Source organism: Hippopotamus amphibius, chromosome 7, assembly GCF_030028045.1.
Source record: "Hippopotamus amphibius kiboko isolate mHipAmp2 chromosome 7, mHipAmp2.hap2, whole genome shotgun sequence".
NCBI lineage: Eukaryota > Metazoa > Chordata > Mammalia > Artiodactyla > Hippopotamidae > Hippopotamus > Hippopotamus amphibius.
The window spans coordinates 103,154,805-103,182,612 of NC_080192.1; the positions used below are offsets into that span (position 1 = coordinate 103,154,805).

Sequence of the window (27,808 nt, forward strand, 5' to 3'; positions counted from 1 at the left end):
CATTTGGTTTAGTCTTTGCAGTCCTGTCGTTGATTAGGTTCTATTCTTTAATCTTGCACGTTGTAAACAATATAGTTTTAACATAATTTCATTTGGTCACTTTGGTGTGATAAACCTACATAGCCATATTTGTATTCCATAATGCCATATTCCCTGTGACTAATTATTTTTTTTTTAAATCTGACTTGGTGTAGTTGAAATTCTATCCAAAGGTTTGTAGCTAGCAAGATCCTGTGTTTGCAATGAGCCTATTTTCTTCTTTGGAAATATTATTGAACTATTACCAATTGCCTTTTAATTAGATTATAATTTTATATATCTTAAAATGGTTAAAACATATACACAGTAGTTTTAAATGTGTCTATATTTAAGTCACTAACCTTTGTCCTTGTAATAACCAATCAGTGATCTTGATCGCCTTTCCTCCCCCTTGAAAGCCCAGATCCTTTCAAGTCTCAGCAGATTGGGGTTGTGTAAGAATTTAAGCTCGTAAGTGTAATGAATATTTTTAAAATATTTTATTATGTAGATGGTTAAATGTGCCATTTTAAGAAAAAGGGAAAGTGGTAGGCTGTATATCTGACCTTATAATAAATTGTTTAAAAAATTATTACAGCTGTTTTTAACTAGTCCAATTAGACATTCCACACAAGCAACTTTTTTTTTTCTGGCCACATTCAAGTTTTATAATTAAAAAAAATATTTCTATAGCAGAATTGTTAGCAGGATTGGTGATAATGTTTCTAAAAGGAATATGTGGAGCTAATGATAGTAACCTTTACAACATCCTTTAAAAAATTTGTTCAATAAAGTATTGTGGGGAAAAGGTGAACTTAAGATTGAGTTCATATTGAGACATTGGAAAGATTTTATAGTTAACACTTAACAGAAAATAATATAGCTTTGGATTTTTACCTTTATGGTTTCTTTACATGTGAATTTAATGAAGAGAAAGATTTTTATTTCTTCATCCTTCTGCCCATTAGCATTACAAAGGGAAAGTGAATTGCTATTTTAGTTTTTGAAAAGTAAAAATGATAGTAGTGATAACAATACAATAAATCCAGACTTTAGAAATAGGTGAAAAGTCACATCAGGGCCTACTCAGCAACTATTAAGATGCTGTATTAATAATTTGAGTCTTAGACCATTTAATAACATCTAAGTTCTTCATTTGCTGAACTAATTTAGGAATATTTTGAGATTGAAGAAATTAAGATCTCATATAGTCCATATTGTACCAGACATTTATTTTGATTATTTTTAGGTACTAAATATAAAGCCAAATTTACTCTTGAATATCTCTGGGGAGCCTCATTTTGTATGTAAGTGGAATGGCCTGATTTTTTTTAGTGCTTGTCTTTGTCTTTTTTTGCTTGGGAAGACTAACTTTACCTATTGTTCTGATTCATTGGTTAAGCTACATTTTAGTATTTATCAGCAGTTAATTTTAATGTTGCAGATTAAAGGTTACAACTTAAATGGAAATCAGTGAGAAGCTGAAACTGCCATGGAATGAGTTTTTCCTCATTTTATGAAAAGTGTGACAGTAGAGGAAAGAATCTGATCTAAGCTCTTTAAGTATATTAAAAAACAAACTTAAGCCCATATATTTTTACTCCCTTGCCACCCTTGTTTCCCCATTAAGTGCCATGGTCGAGACACAGCCAGTTGTTACATCTGATTATGGTAACATACAAGGGTATAAAGAAATGAGAGACTGATTTCAGTGTTTAAAAGAGTTTTTTGTTTTATTTTTTTGGCTGATTAACTAGTATTTAACACATTTTATCTTTCAGGCTAAGACCAACATTAATAATTTATATTCTTTTATATATTTTTCATACTGGATTTTTTATTGTTCTTAGTGGGATACTTATAGCAAATGAAATCTACAAAGTACTTGATTATTGGAGTTAATATGGAAAGCATTGATTAAGATAGTCAAAAGATTTTCAAGAGCTTAAAAGAGAAGGAATGGGTAGGCATGGGGATTTGGGTGGGTGGGAGAGTGATTTAACCACTAAACAAGATGTGATAGAGACAGTGAATAGAGCTTTCTGGGTAGAATAGAATATTTATAGGATAGTAGTTGAAAGATAAGATTGGTATGGTTAAAGAATGTAGAAGATTTGTAAGATCTAGGTCAGGTTTCATCAAACTTCCCTGAAGATGAGGATCACCTAGTGCTTCTTTATTTTTATATGGATTCCTGTGATCCTATTCAGGTCTACTAAATCAGAATTTACAGAAGGGCGTGGCAATATAATAAGCACCTTGACACCAGGGTTATAACACTGTTCATGTTATAATTAGGCAAATGTAGGAAACACCAATCTAGGTTTTAAAGTTTCTTTTCTAGTATGTTTTGATTTTGGCCAGAGTAAGAAACTTACCCCTTTCGTCTCAGTTTCCTCTTTTGCATGATTTCTAGTGTTCTGGTTTTGGTGTTCTCTGGTTTTATGAAAAGATACCCTGGGTCAGATTGCAGAAGACATTGAGTTTTGGATTTTATCATAAAGGAAATAAAGAGCCTTTGGAAGTTTTAGTAGGGGGTGGTAAAATGACTGCAAGTTTGAAAGACTGGGGGGACTTCCCTGGTGGTCCAGTGGCCAAGACTCTGTACTCCCAGTGCAGGGGGCCTGGGTTCAATCCCTGGTCAGGGAACTAGATCCTATATATCTCAACTAAAAGATCCCTTGTGCCACAACTAAGGCCCAGCACAGCCAAATAAATATTTTTTTAAAAAAAAGACTGTGTTGGGGTGCTATATAAGATAAATTGGAGAACTTTAGAAACAGAATAGGATGACTGAATTTGTGCCCAGATGTAAAGCAAATAGTGCCTGAACTTGGCCTGAAATAGGAATGAAAAGGAGGTGACAGGTTTGAGAAACTTAGAAAGGAGTACTTGACATTTGACATAGATTTGTGGGACTGGGGTGAGGGAGGGACTCAAAGGACAACATGAAAGTTCAGTCAGAGTGAAACCTTGGCAATGCTAGTGCTTTAGTGTCAGTAGAAATAGAGCTAAAGTAGGTAGATATGATGCCAAGTTTCGTTTTGGAAACTTCAAATTTGAAGCTCAGAGAAATGACAGGCTTACTGATGAATGAAGAGTTGAGAATTGAATGCAAAGATGAATACTGTGAGGATATTTGCATTAAAAAAAAAACAGAAGATTAAGGAAGGAAAGCCTAAAACCTACATTGTAGGGACATGCAGCACGAGGAAGGATCAGGAAGTTACAGTCAGAGCAGTAAAAGAAGCAGGATAGTAAGCCCAATCTATGTCGTGTTTTAAAGGAAGAAAATGGAAATGTGTAGTCGAAAAAAAAAAAAAAAAAAAAAGAAGCAGGATAGTGCTGTTTCCCCGATATTAAGGAGAGAGATTTTTCAAGAGGGAATGGATGGTTAAATACTACAGAGAAGCCATTTAATATGAAGATTGAGAAATGATTGTGGACCCTGTTGAAATTTAGAAATATGTGCAACACTATCCATTATTACTAGTGCTTTTGGGGTTTGGCAGTTAACATGCTATAGGTGACCTTTGAGAGAATTTTGTGTAGGATGGGGACAGAAATGTTTCTAGCGTTTAAATTCAGTTTGATTATACGGCAAGACAAACTAAGCTGACTTTGGACCATTTCTGGAGCATACTTCTTGCAGAGGTTCTTGTAGGGCTCCTTTATCTTTACTTTTGCTAAGTCATTTTCAGTTTCTTTCAGAGCTTAAGGTTACTGAGTATATGGGTACAGGTGTACGCTCATACTGACATTCAGTATGAGCCTTACGTAACCCCTGGGATTCCCCCCCCCCCAAAAAAAATCATCCTGAGAAGGGAACTTGTGTGTTAATTGAGAGACCTGTTGATTGGAGGAAGCCTCCTGCTTTTCAGTTCTAAACTTAGTTGAAACCCAGTGTTTAGTCATTCATTAGATATTTCTTCAAGATCTTGGTTTAGTAGTGCAACACTCTGTGTGTGTGTGTGTTGTAGAAAATTTAGCAAGTCTGTGGAAGAATAAAACTCACTTCACAGTGGTTTTGGTGTGTATTTCTAATGTGTGTATATGTGTTGGTGGGGTTATGTATGGTACATTTTGTTCTGTAATCATTTTTCTCCCACTAAATGGGGGAAATACCTTTCGTTGAGAAATTTTCTACATTTTTTAATGGGTATAGTATTCCAAGTATGTACTGTTAATCCCATGTAGTTAAATATTCAAGTTATTCCTAAATTTTTGCAACCATGAACATAATTGAATGTAAATGAATATAATTAAATGTAAATTATTCTTATTCATAATTATTTCCAAATTGCTGGGTTATAGTATTTAGGCTTTTGGTTCCTGTTGCACATCTTCCCTCCAGAAAGATGCAAATTATTTTGAGCAATGTATAGTAGTGTCCTAAAATCTTGGCCAAGATTAAATACTTATATATGCATTGCTGATGGTTTTAACTCTTTCTAAGATAACTATTTTGTCAGTTTTAAGTAAATTACTTGAGGAGAACCAGATTTAAATTGAAAAAGAATAAATTTGTAATTTTTTTTCCTACATATGGTTTAAAGTCTTGTATGGATAAGTAGTGGGAGCAGTGGAAATATCTTCTCTGTTTTCTTTATTTACCCAAATCTGGGTACTCTTAATTTCTCACCAGAACTTCTAACTTGTTTTTCCACTAAATCCTATGTGTCAAGCCAAATTAATCTTCCTAAAGTATGGCTCTAATTATACTGCTTAAGGGGTTTTCCTTTACTTTTCAAATTAAGTGCATATCCTGGACTTTTAAAAGGCATTCCATGGTCTAGTCCTAGCCTTTATAATCCCATCTTCTATTACTCTGTCTCCAGCCACATTGAAGGACTTGTTCCCTAAACATGCCTGTTCTTTGCATTTGCTTATGTTTTTCTCTGTGTCTAAAATGCCCCTTCCTATTTCATTTTGCCCAAGTCTTGTCAAAGGCCCAATCCGTCCTGAGGTATTCGCCTCCTGGGTGTAGGTAATCCAGTGTTCCTCAGAACTCCTGTCTCTTGCTTCTCATTTTGTGCCTTCTATTACAGTTTTATATGTATATAAAATATTGGCTTTTTTTCTAGTCTGTAAATTCCTTCAAGGCAGAAGAAACAGTGGTGGCCTCATCACTGGGTCTCCTCATTGACTCTGCACAGCTTTTCAACAAAGTGAGAGGATGGGAACTTTGATGTTCAGCCAGATTTACTCCTGACCTTGAACCTTATACATCCATTCTTGGGAATTTTTAAAATGTTTTTTCAAATGGGAGAAAGGGGCCTTACCCCTTCTTAAAGGAGCAATTAAGTAACTTAAGCAACTTCTGTAAATCCAGGATTTTTAGATTATACCTGCAGACCAGACATCTTAATAGTCATTTATTCTTGTTTTATGGGTAAGGAAACCAAGAAAACTAAAGAGATTTGTTTAGGACTGCACAGCAAGTAGCATAGGGTCATTATCATGGATAATGCTCATTTATGCTGCTGGGTTTGTGTTTATGTGTATATAATGTATAAATATATACATTTAAATCTGCTTCATTGCTTTCAGATTTTTTAATCCAGTCACCTTTTAGGCATTTATGTAAGGTATTGATAGACACTAACATACTCTTGTCTCTCCTCAATACCATATCACCACCATCTTATATTTATTCTGTGTAGCATTTACTTAAGGAGCTCAAAGCAATTTAAGATTAAAAAATTGTTAAATTTTGATGCTAATTCTGCAAGTCTGTTGTTAAGAGTTGGGAATTGAGACAGATTTAGGAATTACTACTCTCAGATTACAGATTTGCCAAAATTCTGGTTTTCCAAAAGAATAACTGTTGCTAGTGTATAGTTGTTGTGTATACTCATTTGTGTATTTTTTCCACTGAAATAATCTAAAATTAAAATAGATTATTCTGGACAGTGATGTGAATACTTTACCTTACTTCATTATCTGTACTATTAGCCATTTAGTCATTGAGCATTCATATTGAGTGTGTGTCATAGGTGTGTCGGGTTATAGAAGTATAACTGTAACTAGTTTACCTACTAGTGAAGTTCATTCTCTTTTTAAACCAGTAATTTGCTCTGACTTTCCCCCCTCTTGCAGTTTATTAAGCTTTTTAGGTTTCTAGAGTTACAGAAGAGTATATTTTCCATTTAGTTTTTATTAGTAGAAAATAGGATTTCAGCAGCAATTTCCTATTTCTAAGGTTTGGTGCCTATTTCTTGTAAAGTGTGGAAGCCAACAAGAAGTTCAAGTTAGAAATGGGAAGTTAGAATTATTTTCTGCTGTATTTTTTGTCATCATCTAATAAAGTTGGAAATGGAATGTGGGATTAAAGGAAATGTTGAAAGCAACATGAACTAATAATTAATTAAGTAAATTGGTGTGGTGGTTTTTGAACCTCACTGTTCTCTGTCTCAGAGAAATTTGGATTTTCCTTAGAAGGCAGCAACAATCATAGGTAGTTTTACCTTCCTGCAATATAAGACATTTTCTACTTGAGGATACTTAATATAGGAGAAATAACCACTTAAAGTAAGCTCAAATTTCATAGCAAATAACAGAGGAAAAAAGATTTGGTTAAGACTTTATCTTGAAACATAAAACCAACAGTTATGAAAGTAAGTTTTAGTTTATTCTTAACAGAATTTAGGCTATAATCATAGCTGTGCATAAGTTCTTAGAATGAACAGAGCTGAATCAAGTTTTTGGGCTTTTTGGTGTGTAGTTTTTAACTACGGAACTGGTAGCGCAAAGTAACATTTTTATGGTTGAATTTTCACAGTGGATCATATGTAATGTCCTTTTACAAAAAATGTTCAAGGGTTTTAATGACTTTCCTCCTGGCTTCTCATAATCTTTTGAGGTCAGATATTCTGTTTTGAAGTGCCTATTGGACTGTCAGTCTTTTTTTAGAGTAATTTTCCAACATTACTCAAAACGTTAACCTTACAAGCTGTGACAACATTAGGAAGATTTGCAGTTTTGTATTCTGATTTGTGTTGTCTTATCTATCTATATCTATAGATATAGCTATTTATAGTTTTGTTATTTTCAAAGAGGGACAATTTAGATGGTTTCTAAGAACTACAATTTGCATTTAAACATAATATAATTTACTTCTATTATCAAATCCATATTAAAATTTACTGGTCTGTTAGTTCATTGCTTCTCTCTTCTCAATTATTTAAATTGGGGTTGAAACACTATTTGGAATCCTCAAGTAGGATAAAAAGCAAACTTGAGTATCAATAAATTCCTTTAAATACAAAATGTGGTGTGATGGAAAGAATGAGACCTTCACAGTCAGACCTGAATTTCAGTTGGTAACTCTTCACAATTTATTTAATAGTACTTATAAGCCTCAGTTGCATTATGTATAAAATGCAGATAATAAATACTTTATAGAGTTATGATTAGTGATAATGTATACAAAGAACTTGCACAGTTCCTTGCTCAGGATAGGGGTTACTAAATTATTATAGAAAGGGCAAATACAGAATTTATGCTGTTTTTATGTAAAATGTTTCTTCCTTAGATGTGTAGTGGTTGAAATGGACAACATATTGTAAAGTTGTTAGAAGTAAGACAGGAAAGATTTAGTGATGAAGGAGACAAGGACCTGGAATTGTGTCTTTTAAAAAAAACTAGCTACTTGTACAGCAGAAACAGACATAATAGTGTAAAGCAATTATACTCCAATAAAGATTAAAAAAAAGATTTGCATATTTTCTACATGTATGATACATTTCAATAAAATTTACCAAGAAAGTTCATTGGCTCAAAAAAAAAAACAAAAACAAAAACCAAAAAGCAAACACTAGCTACAGGATGAGGAGAAATGGCCAAGAGATGCTGGTTTGCTAAGTATTTGGTTGAGATACTTTGTGGCATTACTAGGTATCCTTCAATCTGAAACTTGCAAACTGAAACCAAGGTAGCAGTGCTTTCAGAGAAAGTTGAACTCACCTTTAAAAAAATCAGAGCTAAGTTAAGCATCGTATTTAATATTTGATTGCCCTGCTTGACTTTATCTCTTCAGACATTACCTTTATTTAGTGTGTTTAGTTCATCACTCATTTCCATCTGTGAAATCTCCTTTCATTTTCAACTAACTTGTTAGGTGGCTATCATTTTTCTAATTTTACACATAGGGAAACTAGAGTAAGTGATCTAGTCAGGGTCATACTGATTGATGGTAAATAGAAGGAAGACATGAGAGTCTTACTGTCTTTGCTGAAAGAGTTAAGCTCCCACTCTGCATAGTTTTTTCTATGGACCTTCACCTGTAATTAATTAGCCAACTGAATGCTTGCTATATGGAGTTAAAAAGCCTTACTATGTGGTAATAAATGATTAACTCTGAATTCTAGTCACTTTTCCTGGCAATTGGGAAGAATTTGATTTAAGGATTGTGATTTCTAATAACTACATAATTAATTATTAATATAAAGACTATGCTGAAAAATAACTAAAATTTAATATCATTCTAATATTTATATATTTGTTTATGTTTATTAACTTCCTTTTTAACCATCCTTCTCCCTTTCTCATTCTTCACCTGACTTTATTAAGGAGAACTTAATATTTGCTTTTGCTTGGGAAGTAAGCATTTTACTGCTAGCTGTTCCTTCTTTTCCCAGTGTTTTTAGGACCATCTAGTTCAATGTTTTTTTTCCACTCAGACAAAAGATTTAAAAATTGAAACCTGACTTCAGGCTATTCAAGGAAGAGCTTCCATAAGAATTTTATTTGAGGCAAAAATGTAATTGGATGACTCCTGCATGTAAGGCTGGTACTATTTTTGGCTATGACAGATGACAGTTTATGATTACCAAATGTAGGCAACTCTTCTTACTCTGCATTGGGCCATAAGTGTTTCTTTTGAATAAAAAATTATATATACTGAATTAGTTTAAATTAAAATTTTAGTTTGATAAGTTGCTACTGCTCTGCGCACTGCACAAAGCACAGTCAAAATAAAGATTTTTCACATTTTTATTTGGAAAACAAAAGTGGGGAAGCACTGCAGGGAATAAATCACTTTTTTCTAAATGACAAAAATTTGTTTAAATTGATCAAAATTATTTTAGTAATCCAGAAGCATTCTCCACTGTTATAAGAGGAAAAAGTATTGTTAGATTAATTTCAGATCTTTAAAAGGATATTTCGTGAACATTTTACTTAAGAATAAAGTTTAGGTGCTAGTGGGTTGTCTTGCATGATTAACATCCATTCTGCAGTATAGGAGGAGACTTCAGGAACCATGAAGGGTTAAACTCTCCTTGCACAAGCCATTTGTGTTAATTTTGATTTCTCAAGGATAAAGAGGCTGTTAAACTCTTCCTTCATAAACAGAACTAATAAAGTGATAACAGAGGAATCCAAAATTAGCATTTTAGTGACCCTGTAGTTCTTATTTGAAGATGTGCTTTATTTTAATTTGAAAATATTATAGTATTTAATTATTATTAGGAGTAGAAACATTTTAATCTAGCCACTATTCAGGCAGTACAGCAAATATTAAAGAAGCAGGTGATGAGAATATAAAGATGAAAGTCATTTAGCAGTCCTTCAGGGTCTAGTAAGGAGAGACAAGCCTGTAAAACAATATTTACTGTTCTATAAAGTATATGAAAGCATTGCTATTTGTTACTTAATAAGTGTAGATATCTGATAGTAGTTTAAATATAACAAATGTTAAATCCAAAGCATAGAAACATTTTTTGAATAATTAGAATTAGTGTATGCTTTAAACTGGCATTAAATATGCATTCATTCTAATCAATCAGTAATATTTATTGAAGGTTTAGTTGGTTCAGGCTTTGTGCTCAGCTCTGGAGATGTAGTAGGTAGTAAGATAACATGCTGTCTTCTGAAGCTTACAACCTAGCAAAGAAACATGTTTAAAATGAGTAATTTTATTTTTTTTAGTTTTTAATTTTTTAATTGGGTGTACAACTCATTGATTTTTAGTATATTTACAGAATTGTGCAGCCATCACCATTATTTAATTTCAGAACATTTTCATCCCCCCCCCCCAAAAAAAAAAACAGTCTTACACCCATCATCGTTCACTCCCCATCTCTACTCCTCCCAGTTCTTGGCAGCCACAAATCTACTTTCTGCCTTTATAGAATTGCCTATTCTAGACACTTCATGTAAACAGAACCATACAGCTGTGTAACCTTTTGTGTTTGGCTTCTTTAACTTAGCGTAATATTTTCAAGGCTCATCCGTTTGTAGCATGTGATCAATACTTCATTCCTTTTTATGGCCCAGTAATACTCCTTTGTATGCATATTTTGTTTATCCATTCATCAGTTGATGGACATTTGGGTTGTTTCCTCTTTGGGTTATTATGGATAATGCTGCTGTGAACATTTGTGTGCATAGATTTTTTTCTAGTCTTTTGGGTGGAAATTCTAGGAGTGGAATTGCTGGGTCATATGGTAATTCTCTGTTTAACTTTTTGAGAAATTGCCAAAGTTTTTCATGGTGGCTGAATTTTACATTCCCATCAGCAATGTGAGAGGATTCTGATCTTTGTCACTTCCTGTCAACATTTGTCATTGTCCATCTTTTTTATTTTAGCCATCCTAGTGTGTCTGAAGTGGTATCTGATTTTTGGTTTTGGTTTGCATTTCTCTGATGACTAATGATGTTGAGCATCTTTTCATTGCTTACTGGCCATTTGTATATATTCTTTGGAGAAATTTATATTCAGATCCTTTGCCCATTTTTAATTGGTTTGTCTTTTTATTGTTGAGTTTTAAGAGGTTTTTAAAAAATATATTCTGAATACAAGTCTTATCAGGTGTTTAATTTGTAAATATTTTCTCCCATTCTGTGGTTGAATTTTTACTTTGATAGTGTCCTTTAAAGCACAAAGGTTTTTAATGTGTTGAGGTTAATGTATCTTTTTTTTTTTAAACTGCTTCTGCTGTTGGTGTCATATCTAAGAAACCATTGCTTAGTCCAAAATCATGAAGATTTATACCTATTTTTTTCTTCTAAGAGTTTTGTACTTTAAACTCTAGGTCTTTAATCCATTTTGAGTTAATTTTTGTATGTGGTGTAAGGTATGGGTCCAACTTCAGTCTTTTGCAATTAGATATCCAGTTGTTCCAGCACCATTTGTTGAAAAAATTGTTCTTTCCCCCATTGAATATCTTGGCATCTTGTGAAAATCAGTTGACCGTAAATGTAAGGGTTTATTTATGGACTTTTAATTTTATTCCATAATCTGTCTGTCCATCCTTGTGCAGCTACCAAACTGATTGCTCTAGCTTCGTTGGAAGTTTTGAAAAGGGGAAGTGTGAGTTCTTCAACTGTGTTGTTTTTCAAAATTGTTTTGGCTCTCTTGCATTGTTCTGGATCTCCTGCATTTCCATAGGAATTCTGCAATTTATTGGCTTGTCAGTTTTTACTAAAAGGCAGCTAGGATTTTGATAGAGATTGCTCTGTAGATCAGTTTGAGCAGTATTACCATTTTAATATTAACGCCTTTTAATCCATAAACGTGGGGTGTCTTTCCATTTAATTGTCTTTAATTTCTTTCAACAATATTTTGTAGTTTTCCATTTCTAAGTCTTTCACTCTTTTTAAACTCTTTTTGATGCTACTATAAATGGAATTATTTTCTTAATCCATTTTCAGATCGTTCATTGCTAGTATAGAAATACAACTGAGTTTTGTATATTGATTTTTTTTTTTTAATATCCTACAACATTTCTGGATGCGTTTATTCTGGTAGCTTTTTGGTGGATTCCTTAGGATTTTCTACCTACAACATCATGTTATTTGCAGATAGAGATTGTTGATTTTACAATCTGGAGGTCTTTTATTTATTTTATTTATTTTTTTAAAAGATTTTTTTTTTTTTTTTTTGGCTTTGTTCAGTCTTCATTGCTGCACACGGCCTTTCTCTAGTTGTGTCAAGCGGGGGCTACTCTTCATTGTGGTGCGCGGGCTTCTTGCAGTGGCCTCTTGTTGCAGAGCACAGGCTCTAGGCGCATGGGCTTCAGTAGTTGTGGCTCACGGGCTCTAGTGCGCAGGCTCAATAGTTGTGGCACATGGGCTTAATTGCTCCGCAGCATGTGATATCTTCCTGGGGCAGGGATCGAACCCGTGTCCCCTGCATTGGCAGGCGGGTTCTTACCCACTGTGCCACCTAGGAAGTCCCTGGAGATCTTTATTTCTTGACTAATTGCCCTGCCTCCATATCCCCAGGACAGTGTTGAATAGAAGTTGAAAGGGGATATCCTAGCCTAGTTCTTGGCCTTAGGGGGAACACTTTCAGTCTTTCACCATTAAGTATGGTGCTAACTGTGGGTTTTTTTATAGATAATCTTTATCAGCTTGAGGACATTCCTTCCATTCCTATTGCTAGTTTGTCAAGTGTTTTTATAATGAAAGTTTCTTGGATTTTGTCAAATGCTTCTTCTGTATCTATTGTGATGATCATGTGGGGTTTTGTCCTTTTTTTTTTTTTCCTTCCTTTCTTTAATGTGGTGTAGTATTGATTGGTTTTCGTATGTCTAACCAACCTTGTATCCCTGTGATAAATACCACTTGGCCTTAATCCGTAATCCCTTTTATGTGTTGCTAGATTCAGATTGCTAGTACTTTGTTGAGGATTATTGTATCTGTATTCGTAAGGAATCTTGGTCTGTAGTTTTCTTTTGTTGTTATGTGTCCGCCTAATTTTGGTATCAGGATTGAACAAACGTCTAAATTAACTAATGGATATAAATTTCTTGACGGATATTAGAAGCAATAGTGTTTGAATATATTTCTCAGAAAGGGTTTTAATAAAACTTTATGACTCCCTCCATTGAGAATCAACAATCCTGGATAAACTTAATCTTCCAAAGTTTTTTCATTAAAACTAATTTAAGGAATCTGTGAGACTAGAAATATTGGTGAATGTCAGTTAAGGTGGCATACTTCTTTGTTAGAAACTAGTATTTTTTCATCCTTACAGCTTCACTAACAATCTCTTAAATTACTTTACAAAAAAAGATTTAAATCCTTCTATACTTTGCACAATGACTGTGGTAACAGTGTAGATTGCCTCTCGGACCTTCCTTTTCCAGGAAATACTACTTTTGTCTTATGTTTGCCTACCGATACCTGGTTGTCCTGTCTCTCTTGTCTCTTCTTTCCTTTGTTCTTCCTCAGTGCTTTAAGGCTCTACCAGGGCATCCCTGGGACTTATTTCCACAAGACTCTTGGTATCTGCTTTGAGAACTCTTATATAGCTGTTTACATATTTTCACACAATATGTATCGACTTGCATACAAGATTTTCAGAGCTCTATTTATTGGAGAGCCCTCATTTCTAGGAACCATTTGATAGGTGGAAAGGAAGGTAGTTAGGTTATGACTTACTGTATTTTCATGCAGTTATATTTGTATTAGGCTGCAGTCACTGAATACTGCTGGATCATATACATGACTACTGCCATATCATCAGCTTTTGGGAATTTGACTTGATTCAGCCCAAAGCACCAGAATTTTAACTATTAGTATGTAATGTTTACATACTAATATTTGTATATAAATATTAAGCTATCAGGGAGGGTATTCTCTTCCCAGTAGGAAAGTCTACTGGGAAAATCACACTTGTTATAAGATTCTCTAGTGGTATCAAACAGGAATAGAAAGGGGTGCATTTTTGGTAAGTATAATCGTAATTCATGCTTGCCGTCGGAAAGGGACAACTTCAGGTGGCATAAAAGGGAATGAAAAAGCACGTTAAATTCATAACACTACTATCCAGAGATAAAAACTCCGTTTACTAGATATCCTTTCAGACTTCATAGTTATACATTTTTAAAGTGAGATTATACTATATAAATCTTTTTGTAACATTTTTATTTATCATTATGGAAATGTGTCTATGGTAATTAATAAGTCTATATCACTGTCTTTAATGGCTACATAATGTTCTTTTGCATAGCTGTATCCTAATTTTACTTAATCAGATTCATGTTTCTTAAAAGATGCTTTCAACAACTTGATTAATTATAGTTTTCTACTGTAGAAACATACAGGTCAGGGATATTGGAATAGAGCTCTTTTCTCCTTTTTGGATTTAAGTATATACGAGGGTGAGTCAACAATTATCCGCACTCATTATATTAAAACTTCTATAAATTCTACAGCCAGAGTGCAGATAATTTTTGACTTTCTTTGTACATTAAAATTTATGAGTTCCTTATTAACCTATCTTGTTAATTTTAATGAAACAGGCTTTCTTCTCAGCCTTTATGATTCATCTCATGTAATAATTATCTGCTTATACTCTGCATATTCATTATATGTGCAAATGTGTAACATTTTGAAGAACTTTGATATGCTGAGCCTTTAATTTGGCATCATACATGTAGAGTGTGATTTTTATCAATAGGAAGCCTGTGTTAAAAATTCATATTCTACCACTTATTAATTAAATGATCTGGGTCCAGTCATATAAGAGCTGGGTCTCACTTTCTTGTCTGAAAGCCTGCCCTACAGGATTTTAGTAATTGAAAGAAGTAATGTCTACAGACAGTATTTGGTATGATGTAAATGTTGACTCAGGAAATAAAGGGATATGTAGAGAATGTAGATCAGCAACCTGGAAAACATCTCTCAGGCGTAAAAAGTGTGTAGCTTTCCAGTATTTTTTTTCTAGCTCCTCTCACACTGTTGTCATAATGACATGGTTGATAATCGCTTGAAAAATTATAGGAATATGAATTTGTTGTTTTCCTAAAGCTTCGATGTTTGACCAAAAAAAGTGTTTCTAGGAAGGTTCATTTCAAAAGACTGATAAAAATAAAAATATTTAAGCTTCTCTCCCCCCGGTAAATCTAGATCGAAAAAGGAAGCAGATATTTTAAAATTTTACTTGGCACAGATAATACAGCATAAAATCTCACTAATTTGGATGCACTGATTGGGAATTTGAATGCAGGATTAATGTGTATCTTTGTACTGTGAATCATGTTAGTTTCTGTGACTCTAGAGGAAGTAGAGCTTTATCCAAAGTAATACAGTGCAGAGCCAGTGCTAGGATATGGGTCTTTTGAGTCCCAGTCACTGATATTTCCTTACACCATAGCCATCTATATAGAAATCATAGACTACTTATAAATAATTCTTATCTGGTCATTGAAACTATTCAGACAGTAACTCTGTTAGGTAATTTGAGTAGACAATATTTTGTATATACCTCTAAGTCTAAAGTCATTTATTTCATAATCAGGTTTTACTGACTAATATTGATTGATTAATTGATTGGCTGTGTTGGGTCTTCGTTGCTATGTGCAGCCTTTCTCTAGTTGCGGAGAGCAGGGGCTACTCTTCATTGTGGTGTGTGGCTTCTCATTGCAGTGGCTTCTTTTGTTGCAGAGCATGGGCTCTAGGCACGTGGGCTTCAGTAGTTGTGGCACATGGGCTCAATAGTTGTGGCTCATGGGTTCTAGAGCACAGGCTCAGTAGTTGTGGCGCACGGGCTTAGTAGCTCTGTGGCAATGTGGAATCTTCTTGGACCAGGGCTAGAACCCATGTCCCCTGCATTGGCAGGCGGATTCTCAACCACTGTGCCACCAAGGAAGCCCTACTGACTGGTTTTTAAATAATGGTAAAGAATAGTGAGGATATCCACATTTATTTTTTATCATCAATAGTGATTTCAAAGGTTAATAAATTTTTTGGAGCAATTTGAGGACCAGACATTTTTACAAAGGAGACTTTTTTTCCATATAAAAATAGGTTTGGGGTGTACCTTATTTGCTCAGTCTTCTAGGTTATCAACTTTCATGTGCCCTATAATAGTGAAAACAGATAAGTTTTAAAATCCTTTTCTGTGTGGTTTATAAAGTAACATGTTTGTGATATAACACAGCAATACAGTTTATTAACTGTAAAGTTACTCATAGGTTGACATTTTGTTTTATTTTTCTCTGTATATTTATTATTTAAATACCTGGATAAGAAAGGTGATAATGATTGTGGTGGTATTTATAATAATAACAACAAAAAAATAACAGCTTTGACATTTATTAAGAATTTATTATATGCTATGTACTATATTGAATGTTATATTCATTATTTTCTTAATGAAGAATTTTGTTAATTCATTATCTCACTTAATCCTTACAATATCTCAATAAGATCATACCTATTTGTAAACATATTTTATAGAGGAAGAAGCTGAAGTGTAGAGGGATTTAATGACTTGCCTGAAGTCACATAGCTAGTATGTTATGGAGCCAGTGTTTGAGTCGAGGTGATTCAACTCCAGACTGAGTCATAAGTGCTTCAGTCTTGTATAAGCCACTGTTATGGGGCACAGGGGGAGCCTCCAGGAAAGAATGTTGCCAAAGGCTAACTTTGTCATTGTTTCCCCTACCCTCTTGATATACCTGTTTAAAAAAAGAAAAACAAAACTACATTAGTTTTCTTTTGAGCCTTTGCTAGCAGAGACTTATAATTAGGCCTGTCTCTATAGGTTTTCTAGATTCCTACCCATTCTTCAAGACACCCAGCTCAATATCTGTCTGTTTCACAAAGTCTTAAAATTTCCTCCAGTCTTTCCTTTTCTAAATTCTCACAATAGTGTGATATTTTTTTATTTTTTATTTTTTAAAATTTATTTTTTTATTGTCTGCATTTGGTCTTCGTTGCTGCACACAGGCTTTCTCTAGTTGGTGGTGAGTGGGGACTACTCTTCATTGTGGTGCATGGGCTCCTCATTGTGGTAGCTTCTCTTGTTGCAGAACATGGGCCCTCGGCACATGGGCTTCAGTAGTTGTGGCACATGGGCTTAGTTGCTCTGTGGCATGTGGGATATTCCTGGAACAGGGATTGAACCTGTGTCGCCTGCATTGGCAGGTGGATTCTTAACCACTGCACCACCTAGAAAATCCCAATACTGTGATATTTATTTTAGGATTTATTGATACTGTTTTTATGTCTTATCTTCCTAGAATTGTAGTGTTTTAGAGTTGGATGGGGCTTAAAGAAAAATCCATGTCCCTATTTTCAGGTTTTTAAAATTCTACTAGGTTTGAGTTTTTTGAACAGTATCAGCTCAGTGAGTGTTTGCTGGATGTCAGAAAACTATTAGCATTGCTGTTATTTTTTATTCGATGTTCATTATTCGTAGTATAGATAACACTATTTCAAGTTCTGGTCATGTCTCAGTTGGGCTAGTACATTGGTACAGTAGTAGAAACCAGTTGAATAGAACAAAACTGATATAGGTGTTTTAGGCAGAGTTGGAACGAACTTGAAATAAGGAAGACTTTAATAAATAGTTGAAATAAGAGTTTGAAAACAAAGTTGTAAATCATATATAGGGTGTTAAATTAATAGCATTCAAGTGAAATCATACTTAGGAGAATGGAATAAATGTTCCCTAAACATAATAAATGTTGTTGAACCCCTGCTATGTGCAACACAGTGTGATGGGCATTTAAAATATCTTGATCAGTACTCATATGTTATTTACTAATAGGAATTTAGAGCTTCATAATAATATCTAACATTTTACAGTTCACATACATAATTTTTCCCACAAAAGTACCCTTAACAGTAAAGGAAAGTCAAATATCTTAGAGGACTTGGGGATCAAGACCAAAGCAATCCTTAGAAATGTGATTTTCTTTGTCACCTCCTTTATCTTAAAAATTAACAACTATTTAAAATTGTACTCAAGAGTATGTCCATCTTTATTTTACTATAAGAATGCTCTCCCAACCCCAGTTGTTCACAATTCAGAAAGAGATGAATAATGTTTAGCCTGTGAATTCAGGAGCCCTTTGGCACACTGCACAATTCTCCTTGGGTTGTGCATAACCTGATCTTGAGACCACAGTCCTCTGGTTATTTGATCCCCACAGTGGCCTGTGACCATGGGCCAAGAGCAGACTTGCTAGGTTAGGCTTTGTCTGACTTCTTGCTATTAATAAACATTATATAACAGTGTAACACATTTTTTTCTTTGACACCTAAAGTTTTATGGCATTAGATTTACCTACTCCTAGAGGGAAATAGCTTTTTGGGTATAATCTAAAGGCTGTTTCCCTCTGTTGTTTGCTTTGTAGGAAATTTTTGTTTTAATGTTAGCCAAGTTAGGTTACAATTTTGTTAAGTTTCTCAGAGATCTCTTAAAAGCAGAGCTGTGAAACTCATCTGTGTAGTTTCTAGTAAAGTTTTAGTTTCTTGGCCTGTTTGGAATTAGTGATTTTTCTGCAGATAAATATATTTTCATGTCATTAAAGTATCTCATTTTAGTGAGTGTGTATGATACTTTTTTCTATTATTTGAATGTATATATATATCATGCATTTTATGAAGATAAAAACCCTCAAGATGATTTTTAAGAAACCTCTTGTTTTAGATTAGAAGTTTGCTGTGGGGCTTGAGAGATCTAATAATCTTGTATAGCCAGGATGATTTGGACATGTAGGAAGTAGATTTGAATGAGAAATATTTTATGATAAGTGGAAGTCAGTATAGGTATTATGCTAATATTCAACTTAGGGTGGGTTTAAGATTTAGCTTGTATAGTTAATCTTTCTTTAATAGTTCAGGTTTTGGTTTTACTATATCTAGAGGCCTTTTTACTTTTGTAGGTGCAGTAAATATAATTGCGCCAAATACAAATGGGTAAAGTAATGCTCTAATTTCAGATTTCTTCTTCTTAAATTTTTAGTTGTTGACCTCCTCTACTGGAGAGACATTAAGAAGACTGGAGTGGTGTTTGGTGCCAGCTTATTCCTGCTGCTTTCACTGACGGTATTCAGCATTGTGAGTGTAACGGCCTACATTGCCTTGGCCCTGCTCTCTGTGACTATCAGCTTTAGGATATATAAGGGTGTGATCCAAGCTATCCAGAAATCTGATGAAGGCCACCCTTTCAGGTGAGATGTCTGGAAAACAAGGCACACAGTGGCAGCACTGTAAACAAGATTAGTATTGATTGAGACTTCATTCTGCTATCTGTAGAGTTACAGGCATGTATTTTTTACTGCTAAAAGATAATTGCAAATGTTTGCTGAAAAGCTGTACCAAAAACATCTGCTTTTGAGATTTCCTAATGAGCATTTCCCAGGCTCATGATGGGAAAGACTGGGCTTATGTATTATTAACCTAACTCTACTACTTGTTGGTAATATTTATTTATTAGAAGTAGGTATTGGTTACCTAATTTTACTTTTATGGGAGCTGTATCTTTTTAACATGTTTGGGATTGGTGAGAGTTATATTTTCTTTATTGCTTACTTTTTATGCTATCTGATATTAGAAATACCTTTCTTTCCAGTAGTGTGTTTATGTTTTTCTATTATGCTTCCTCATCATTCTATGTCTTTTCTTACCATTCCTTCTCTATCTAGTTTCTTCCTCTTCTCCCCTAAGGCATTACTTTTGTATTACCCCTTGGAGAGCTCCTTTATTTCAGCATCTCCTTGTCTCTAAACTGTCATCTTCTTACCTTATTTTGAGAAGTACACTGTAGCATCATATGTCTTACTTCCTAATGGGGTGGACGCACCTCAGCTTGGGTCTTCTGACCTCGCTTCATACTCAGCACATTCCCCAAGTATAATTCACATACTGTAAAATTCAGTGGTTTTCAGTATATTAATAGAATTGTACAACTGTCACCATCTCATTCCAGACATTTTCACAACACCCAAAAGACACTTTGTATCAATATCTATAGCAGTCACTCCCCACCCAGTCTCCAACAGCCACTAATTCACCATGTCTTTAAATGAGTCTTTTATCTCAGATTTGTTACTTTCTATCAGTTAACATCACTGTTATCCTAATTTCAGGCTCCCAGTTTTCATGAAGCTCAATAAGAATAGATACTACTTCATTTTACAGATGGGGCGGGGAACAAACTTTGAACTCAGTAACTTGAAACTGCTGCTTCAAAATAGCAGCGTTATATCATGTAACAAATTGTAAAAGAATATGATTTTTAATTAGTTACACTGAAATATATAAAAACATTTTCAAGCTAACAATTCTAAATTACCTATAAATTTTACATATTGATTTTAAAGACTTTTAGAAGAAACTAATGATTTCTTTATTCTTTATTTTCTTAGAAACACTATCCTTAGCTCAGTGGCCTTTTATGGTCATTATAAAGTAAATTCAGCCAACATGCCAATTTAATAAGCCTTTTGGACAGTTTTCCAAGTTCTCCAGTCACATTGGTAAAGTTAATATCATACAGTTCATGTGTAACACCTGTGGTCATTGGATAAGAGTGTTGCTTGTGCTGGCATTGTATTAATATCACATAAATGCCAGGTGGATGAATGTAAGTATCCACAGGGTGTCGTTAATGGAGAGTGCTGCCTTTGTGCCTGCTGGTCAGGCATCTTGTCTTCAGCAAGAACAAAAGCAGTGCTACAAAGAAGCAGAATTCCAGCTAAAGTCATATCAGCCACTTTTCTATATTTCTTAAAGCTGCATAAATTTTTGCTGATTTAAATGTAGATGTGAATGTTTTGACCATTTTAAACTTGATAATTAATAACTTGCTATTTGTTGGCTAATAAATAACAATTGCCCTGTGCTAGACATTGTACTAATAAAGATATATTCCTAATCCTTGATAGTTTATACTCTAGTAGAAAAAAATGTAGAGGTATACACATGTTCATATTTCACGGCTGGATATGGTAATTACTGTAAGAATAATACAAAAGAAAGCATTGTTAGAGTTACATAGTAGGGTTGGGAGAGACATCATATTTGGGTGGGATTTGAGATGGTGCTGACTGACTGGGTATGCTATCTCCAGGAGAGAGTAGAGCACTGTGGATTGGGAAAACAGTGTGAGGAACAAAGCCTCACATTGCGATGAAAAATGTTTGATGAGTGGCTCAATTTTGAGCTACAACATAGGAGTGAGAAATAAGGTTGGAAAGATTTAGGAGGGCTGTGGTTGAAAAGTTGGAACCATAGAATCATAAAATGTTTGAGTCAGAATGGATTCAGGAAGTCTGTTTTTCTGATTTTGTAGGGTTGGAACCATGACCCAGAGAAGTTAAATGCCTTTTGCAAGATTACAGAGCCAGGTGATAGCAGGTCTTCTAATTCCCACCTGAGTTGAAGCTAAATAGGACTATCTAGTATAGCTCAAATAAAATGAATCTGGCATTGGCTCAAGGAGTGGATCAGGATGTAGACAGATTAGAGACTGGTTTGGACACTGATAGACTATTCCAGTTTTTAAATAATGAGCACTTAAACTGATGGTATAGTGAATAAAAACAAGGAGACATAGTTGGGGTATATTGCAGGGGTAAAACTGTGAGACAAGGAATTATCAAAGAGGACTGTAATTTCCAGTAACTGGTATTCACAGATATGGGGAGTTTTTGAGGAGGGACTGGGTAGGCAGCTGCTTCCAACGGATAAGAGAGAATACTTAGCACTTCGGATTGCTCTAAGGTAAAAGGCTTCTTTGAAACAATAACTAATGAAACAATTCCTTGCATTCCTGCCTACTTGACTTTTTTTCCCCATTACAGTTGTCTTCTTAAATTTAACAATCTCAGCTATCTCAGTATAGATTGGGGCATCTAAATGGACAGTAACTATTGTGTTTTACTGAAATTGCCTTTGTACTTTTGGCAGCCTTTTCACAACCGGGCTTGACTTATTGGGTAGTTTCCCCTAAAGGTTAGGCTGAGAGAGTGTAGTATTTGGAAATGAATAGGATCTTTGTTAGGAAAACTGGATGAGATAACATTATGTCCACCTGAAAAAACCAAATCCATAATAATAACTACCATTTATTGAGTGCTTCTTTGTGCCTGATTGTGTTAAGCACTACTCATTGAATTCTCAAGATAATCTCCATTGTATAAATGAGGAAACTGAGGTTAAAGGGATGTAGCTTTCAAAAGTTACATAGCCAGGTAAGTGGTAGAGCTTAAGATTCAAGCTCAGATAGGCCTGATTTGAAAACGTATGCTTGTATTCTATACCTGTGTTATCAGTGAAATACCCCATGCTTGGCAAGTTTTTACATTGTGCTTAATTTGGAAAGAGTAGGCTTCTATAGTAAACTATTTTATTAATGTCCTCTTTTGCAGATATACAATTGCTGATTGACAGACATCCAGGGAAAATCATCCAGTCAGTGACAATTAAGTGTTTTGTTTTCTAGGGCATATCTGGAATCTGACGTTGCTATATCTGAGGAGTTGGTTCAGAAGTACAGTAATTCTGCTCTTGGCCACGTGAACTGCACGATAAAAGAACTCAGACGCCTCTTCTTAGTTGATGATTTAGTTGATTCTCTGAAGGTAAGTTTATTTGCTTTCCATTTTTTGACATACCCAATTTAATATCAGAGTTAAGAGAGTAAAATTCTATTTTCTATATTAAAGTAAATGATAAAGATGTAATGAAATCATTACTGTAAACTTGGGTTCCAAAATTCAGAATCCAATCAAATATTTAAGATGGAGGAAAGACAATTCCTTTTTTAAAGGAAAATGTTATAAATTCATACTTTTGGAAAACATAGATTAAAAGTGAGATGAAAGAGAATTTTGATTATAAGAATAAAGATTATCTAATAGATTTAATACCAGATATGATTTCATCTGCTTGATTTTTAGAGTCTAGCACTTAATTTGTTAGCTTGTGTGTGATTCATACATACATATAAGCTATTTCATATCTTTCACACTTTCTTGGAATCTTTATTCTGGAAAAGCTTCAATATTCTGAATCATGTCAAATAATTATCAGTTGGTAATCTTTGGAATTTTCTTTAGTTTTTGGATCTTGCTACATAGCAGCTGTTAGAATCTCACCTTGCAAAAAGTTCAGACTGATTCAAAGCAAGCACTAAACTGGTCATGCAATGTGAACTCAAAGCACTGGGAGTATAGTGCTTTTCCTTTATGTAGAATCTGCTGTTTGTGTTCTATGTATTATTACCTGTGACTTAAGATGGACTTGTTTCCAATCTAAGCCTGGGTAGAAATGTACTATGATAGTAATTAGCATAATTTCTGTTTTCCAAGAGTTGTGTACAAGTTTGCAATTTATTGTGCAAACCAAGGATGTCATAGCAATGGGATGATTGGGCATTTAGATTCGGTGAAACAGTTTCTGAACTGGTCAGAATAGGTTTAAATGTGCAAAATGCTTTTAACATATATCTTAGCCTTAATAGGCCAGTAAATGGACATTATTTTCCGCTTTGTGCGTCTCTCAGTTTATTAAGACTTGGTACCTCAGTTACTAGTAACATTAATGGTACATAATTTAGTTTCCTTTTATTATTTATTATCTCTTTTGTGTAGAGTGCTTGCATTTAGTGACTCATTCTGTAGTAGTGCTTTGAAATAATCTGATATCAGTCTGTAAATAAAAAGATCATGGTTATGTCATTTGGGGTGTTTGATTCGTTTCAAAAGGGAACAAATAATATTTGGGAGTAAATCAAATAGAACCTTGTATATATGGTCCGAGAAGAAATCAGCTCTGTTCATTGAAGTGGTATTCACAATATATAGCTTGACTGCTGGGGTGGAACATGTTTGAAAAATTATTGAGGGGAAGGTACTGATGCAGTGTAAGATGAAGGCTTGTGTGGGTAGGAACTGATTGAGAAGAAACACTATAAATAGTGATACAGAGCTTCAAACAGCAAAGGGCCATCTCTGAATCTGGCAGTCAGAATTGTTGGGGGGGGGGGTGACGTCAAACAAAGGCATCATGAAACTTGCACAGATATCTTAGAATATGAGGAAATTTTATTAATAAGTTAGTTTTATGAGATAATTTCTTTTTGCTATTAAATCTCATTTTAAAATTTTCTTTTGAAAATTACCTTGGTTTTTGTTTGTTTTGTTTTTAAACAGTTGTGTTCTTATGAGGAAGCTAGCATAAATGAGAGAAACTGAACTTGGTAAATTCTTGCCTTGAGTGATTTTGCCAATTTGAAAGTAACAGGAACTGGCACATAATGAGATAGGTTACTTTCTGGAATGCTTTATTTTTATGAAATTTTCTTATGTTTTTAAAACATTCTTTGTTTCTTAATATTGCAACAAAAGAGTTGCATTAGAAGTGTAGTTTACTACTTTTTCTCCTTAAGGATTAGAAAAGAGAAAAATAAAACTTATTTGAATGGTTTTCCCGAGTAGTGTGTTTTGGCAAGCACAGAGCTCAAGGAAAGCTGCTTGGTGACTTCTCCAGATGGCAATTCATTTAGGGCTCCAAATATGTTAAGAGTTGTTTCAACATATTAACACTTAGAATGAACTGTGCATTTAGGTCTCAAAATCTGTTGAGGCAAAGAATTACGCAGGGTGTCTGTCTTGAATTCTCCCAATCCAAAATAATATACACAGAGGGTCTTCCTTGATAAACCTTGTGGTTCTGCTACGTGGGGGGACTTTAGTTTAACCTTTTCTTATGTCATTGTGTATGAGTTGTATAGTTTCCATTTGTTTTCACTGAATAAAACACAGGATACTTGCTTTTGTCTTACTGAAAAAAGCTGAGGAAAAAACAACACTCTTGTCCCTTTTTAAAATGACTTAATAGTATTCCTTTTCCAGAGAGAGTTCCTTGAGCATTTGCCACTCTTATCTCCCATAGTTTTTGTTCCTATAGAGATTTTAAAAAATAAAATTATTTTCCTTCAGACTTTGTTACTTTTTGCCTTTTAGCTACAGAGTTTGGCAGGAGAATCATTCTTCTTACCTAAAGCAAGGAAAAATGTTTTTTTCAGTTCTCTCTCTTTTTTTTCTTTCACTTTTTCAGTGTAAAGGAAAAATCAATTTGCTCTGTTAAACTGATTTTATTTCTTTATAGTCAGATTTTAAATTTGGAAAGTTTGCTAATAATAGCCCCAGTCTCTCCAGTTTCCAGATGAATTTGTGATCTTGTTAAATAACAGAGCTTTAAAAAAATTTATAGGAATGAGCTTTTGATTGGGATTACTTTTATTTTATATAGTTCATAGCTAGGAAAATGGAAACCACCCTGATTTCAAGAAAATGCAGTGGGAATTAGCAAATTTTTTCCATTTAGAAAACAAGACACTGTATCAAGCTCTGTGGCTTATTTAAAATAATAGCTTTCTAAAATTTGAAAGAGGTTTCTCTGTAATTCACTGTCTTTATAAGTATTTCATGCCCTCAAATTTAAATAATCTACATTTCTAGTTTCTGGGTCATAATTACCACTACTTCTATTTGAAAACTTCCTTCTCAGAAATTAAAAAATTTAGAGCCACTGTTCTTAGCGTGTGAAATTTTTCTTCTTGCTTATTCTCATTTTTTTTTCTTTTGTTTTTGGCAGTGTGAGAGAGAGATTATTCTATACATTATTCTAAAGAAATAACCAAACCCCAAGGTTCATCAGGCACATTGCGAAAGATTTGTTGTGAGCTGGTCCTTTATTGTTATGCCTGGTCTAGATATCCTTTTGGTGGTTGACTTGGACAAATAAGACATGTTCTGCGGATTTCTCCTTTTAAACTTTTGTGTACAGTTGACCCTTAAAAGTGGGAATTAGGAGCACTGACCCTCCTCACAGTTGAAAATCCATGTACAACTTATAGTTGGCCCTCCATATCCCCAGTTCCTCCTTATCCAAGGTTCCTCTGTGTTTGCAGTTCCATGTTCATGGATTCAACCAACTGTGGATGTGTAGTACTGTAGTAATTACTATTGAAAAAAAACATGCTGAGAAGTGGACCTGTGTAGTTCATACTCTTATGTTCAAAGGTCAACTGTAATTGTTCCATTTGTTTTGCTCCTCTGCAGTTAACTGCAAGCTTCTAAATCCTATAAAAGATTTCAACTGCCCATAGATTGAGCAACAATCCATTTCCCAAAAGATTAATTCTAGTCAAATATTATAGGCAAAATCACTGACAGAATATTTCTAATTCTATTCAGTAGGATTTATTTCAAACATTAGTATAAAACTTTACCAGGCAAATGTTTTGATCAATCCTCAGGATTTGTTTTTAAGTGGGTTTGCTGAGTACCAGACATAAGGTATGGGGAGGAGAATGAATGGGAAGGGAAGTAAAGGAGGAGTGTTTTTTAGTAAAATTTAGCTGTGAAAGCTGTATATGTGTCCTTTTCTTGGAGAGCCTAGCATATATTACTTTATTAGTCTCTGAGAAGTCCAGAAGAGGTTGGATAACTTTCTTTAACCTAGTGATAATTGTTAACCTTGTTTAAATAACACCCATTACCACCAGAAAACTAGTATAAGATAGTTGAACAAATTTAAACCACCTAGTTAAGGTTTAATTCCATTTCTGTGATTGACCTTCTGTGTAAGGGGTCTTTGAAAGGGGCTCTGGTTTTAAAATAAAGGTTCTCAGTCTTGGCTGTACATTGGAACCACTGGGGAGCTATAAAATGTAATGATACTTGGGAAGGGGAAGGGGTGGGGGTCCCATCCCCTGAAATTGTGATTTAATTTTCCTAAGGATACTGCTTGGAGAATCACTGTTTTTAAAAGTTGTGGCTTTAAGCTGTAAACCCTGGGCTATAGTTTCCCCTCCATACATACCTCCCCGCTGGTTCATTATAAAAGAAAAACATGTGACAGTCTCCACCCGGCTCAGCTCTGGGACTTCTTGAGTAAGGCTCAGCTTTATTAGGGGGTTCTGCCTTTTGAAACCCCAAATTCCAAGAAAAAGTCTAATACTTTTATTTATTAGATACTAAGACAGGTGTTTTAGGCTCAGGTTCTTGTTTTTCTGTTGTATGGCTCTGGGTGATAAAGACTGGATTCTTTATGACAGTAATTGTGTGACTTTCAGTGAAAATGTAGTTAAAATTGTAAGAAAATTTCTAGCTATAGTTTTCTGAACATCAGGTAACCATAATGTTCCAGAATTCAGTCTGAAATCTGAAAGTGAGCAAAAAAGGCCTGAATTCCAGAAATAGCTGACCCAAAAGAACATTAAAATCTAGCCCTCAGGCTCTTAGGCATTTATTAACATACACATTTTGGCAGTTTCTTTTCTGGTTTCTTTGGCTCACAGAAAAATTAGACAGGAAATGGACTGGGGAAAATGTGATACTAATGAATGAGGCTGAAGATGTCAAAAGTCAAATGATTTTCAGTGTTTAAAACTGCAGGAAAAATTCGAAAATGTCAGAATTGCCAGAGTGATTTCGGAAATTCTGTTAAGCACCCTCCCCTCATTTTCCTTAAAAATGCTCCCCACTCCATGGAGGCATCATCTAAAAACAAATCTGCAGAGCTTTTTAATGAGATATGTATGTAATATGCACTTAAATTGAATTCCCTATTCCCCTGGACAAAAGACAAACAAGACACGGCCCTTGCCCTCTTCCGGTCAGTATTTACTAGACCTTCGCTGTACTTTGCCCCTCTTCCCTCCAGTCTCACTACTGCCTAAAGAGAGATGAGTCTTTGACTTCCTCAGTTAATATGCATTGGCTGCAGTGTTGCCAAGAATTTGCCATGGAATAGCATAGAATCTGTAGGTTTAGAGTGTTTATTGACCTTTTCCCTGCCTTTTTGTAATAGCATGCACATCCGTGACCATTAATAAACAGTTACTCTGAAATGCTTTTACTGTATAGCAGAGCCAGAGATTCTGGAGTCATATAAACCTGAGATCACCGTCACCTCTGGTCTGGCAACTTGCTTAATCTTTCTGTGTCTTGGTTTTCTCTTCTATGGGGATAATAACAGTATTTAACTTTTGGGGTTATGATGAGACTGACCTACTGTATGTTCATAAATTTGT

At 34.4% G+C, this 27,808-nt stretch overlaps 1 protein-coding gene across 4 annotated transcripts in view; it reads left to right on the plus strand.

Moving 5' to 3' along the window:
• RTN4 (reticulon 4) overlaps positions 1 to 27,808 on the plus strand; it is a 67,307-nt gene that overhangs the window by 34,210 nt on the left and 5,289 nt on the right. For all 4 annotated transcript variants that reach the window (XM_057740656.1, XM_057740657.1, XM_057740658.1 and 1 more), the window contains 2 exons: positions 18,725 to 18,932; positions 22,208 to 22,346. In XM_057740656.1, the coding sequence (XP_057596639.1) occupies positions 18,725 to 18,932; positions 22,208 to 22,346 (347 nt within the window). The remainder of the gene's footprint in view (positions 1 to 18,724; positions 18,933 to 22,207; positions 22,347 to 27,808) is intronic.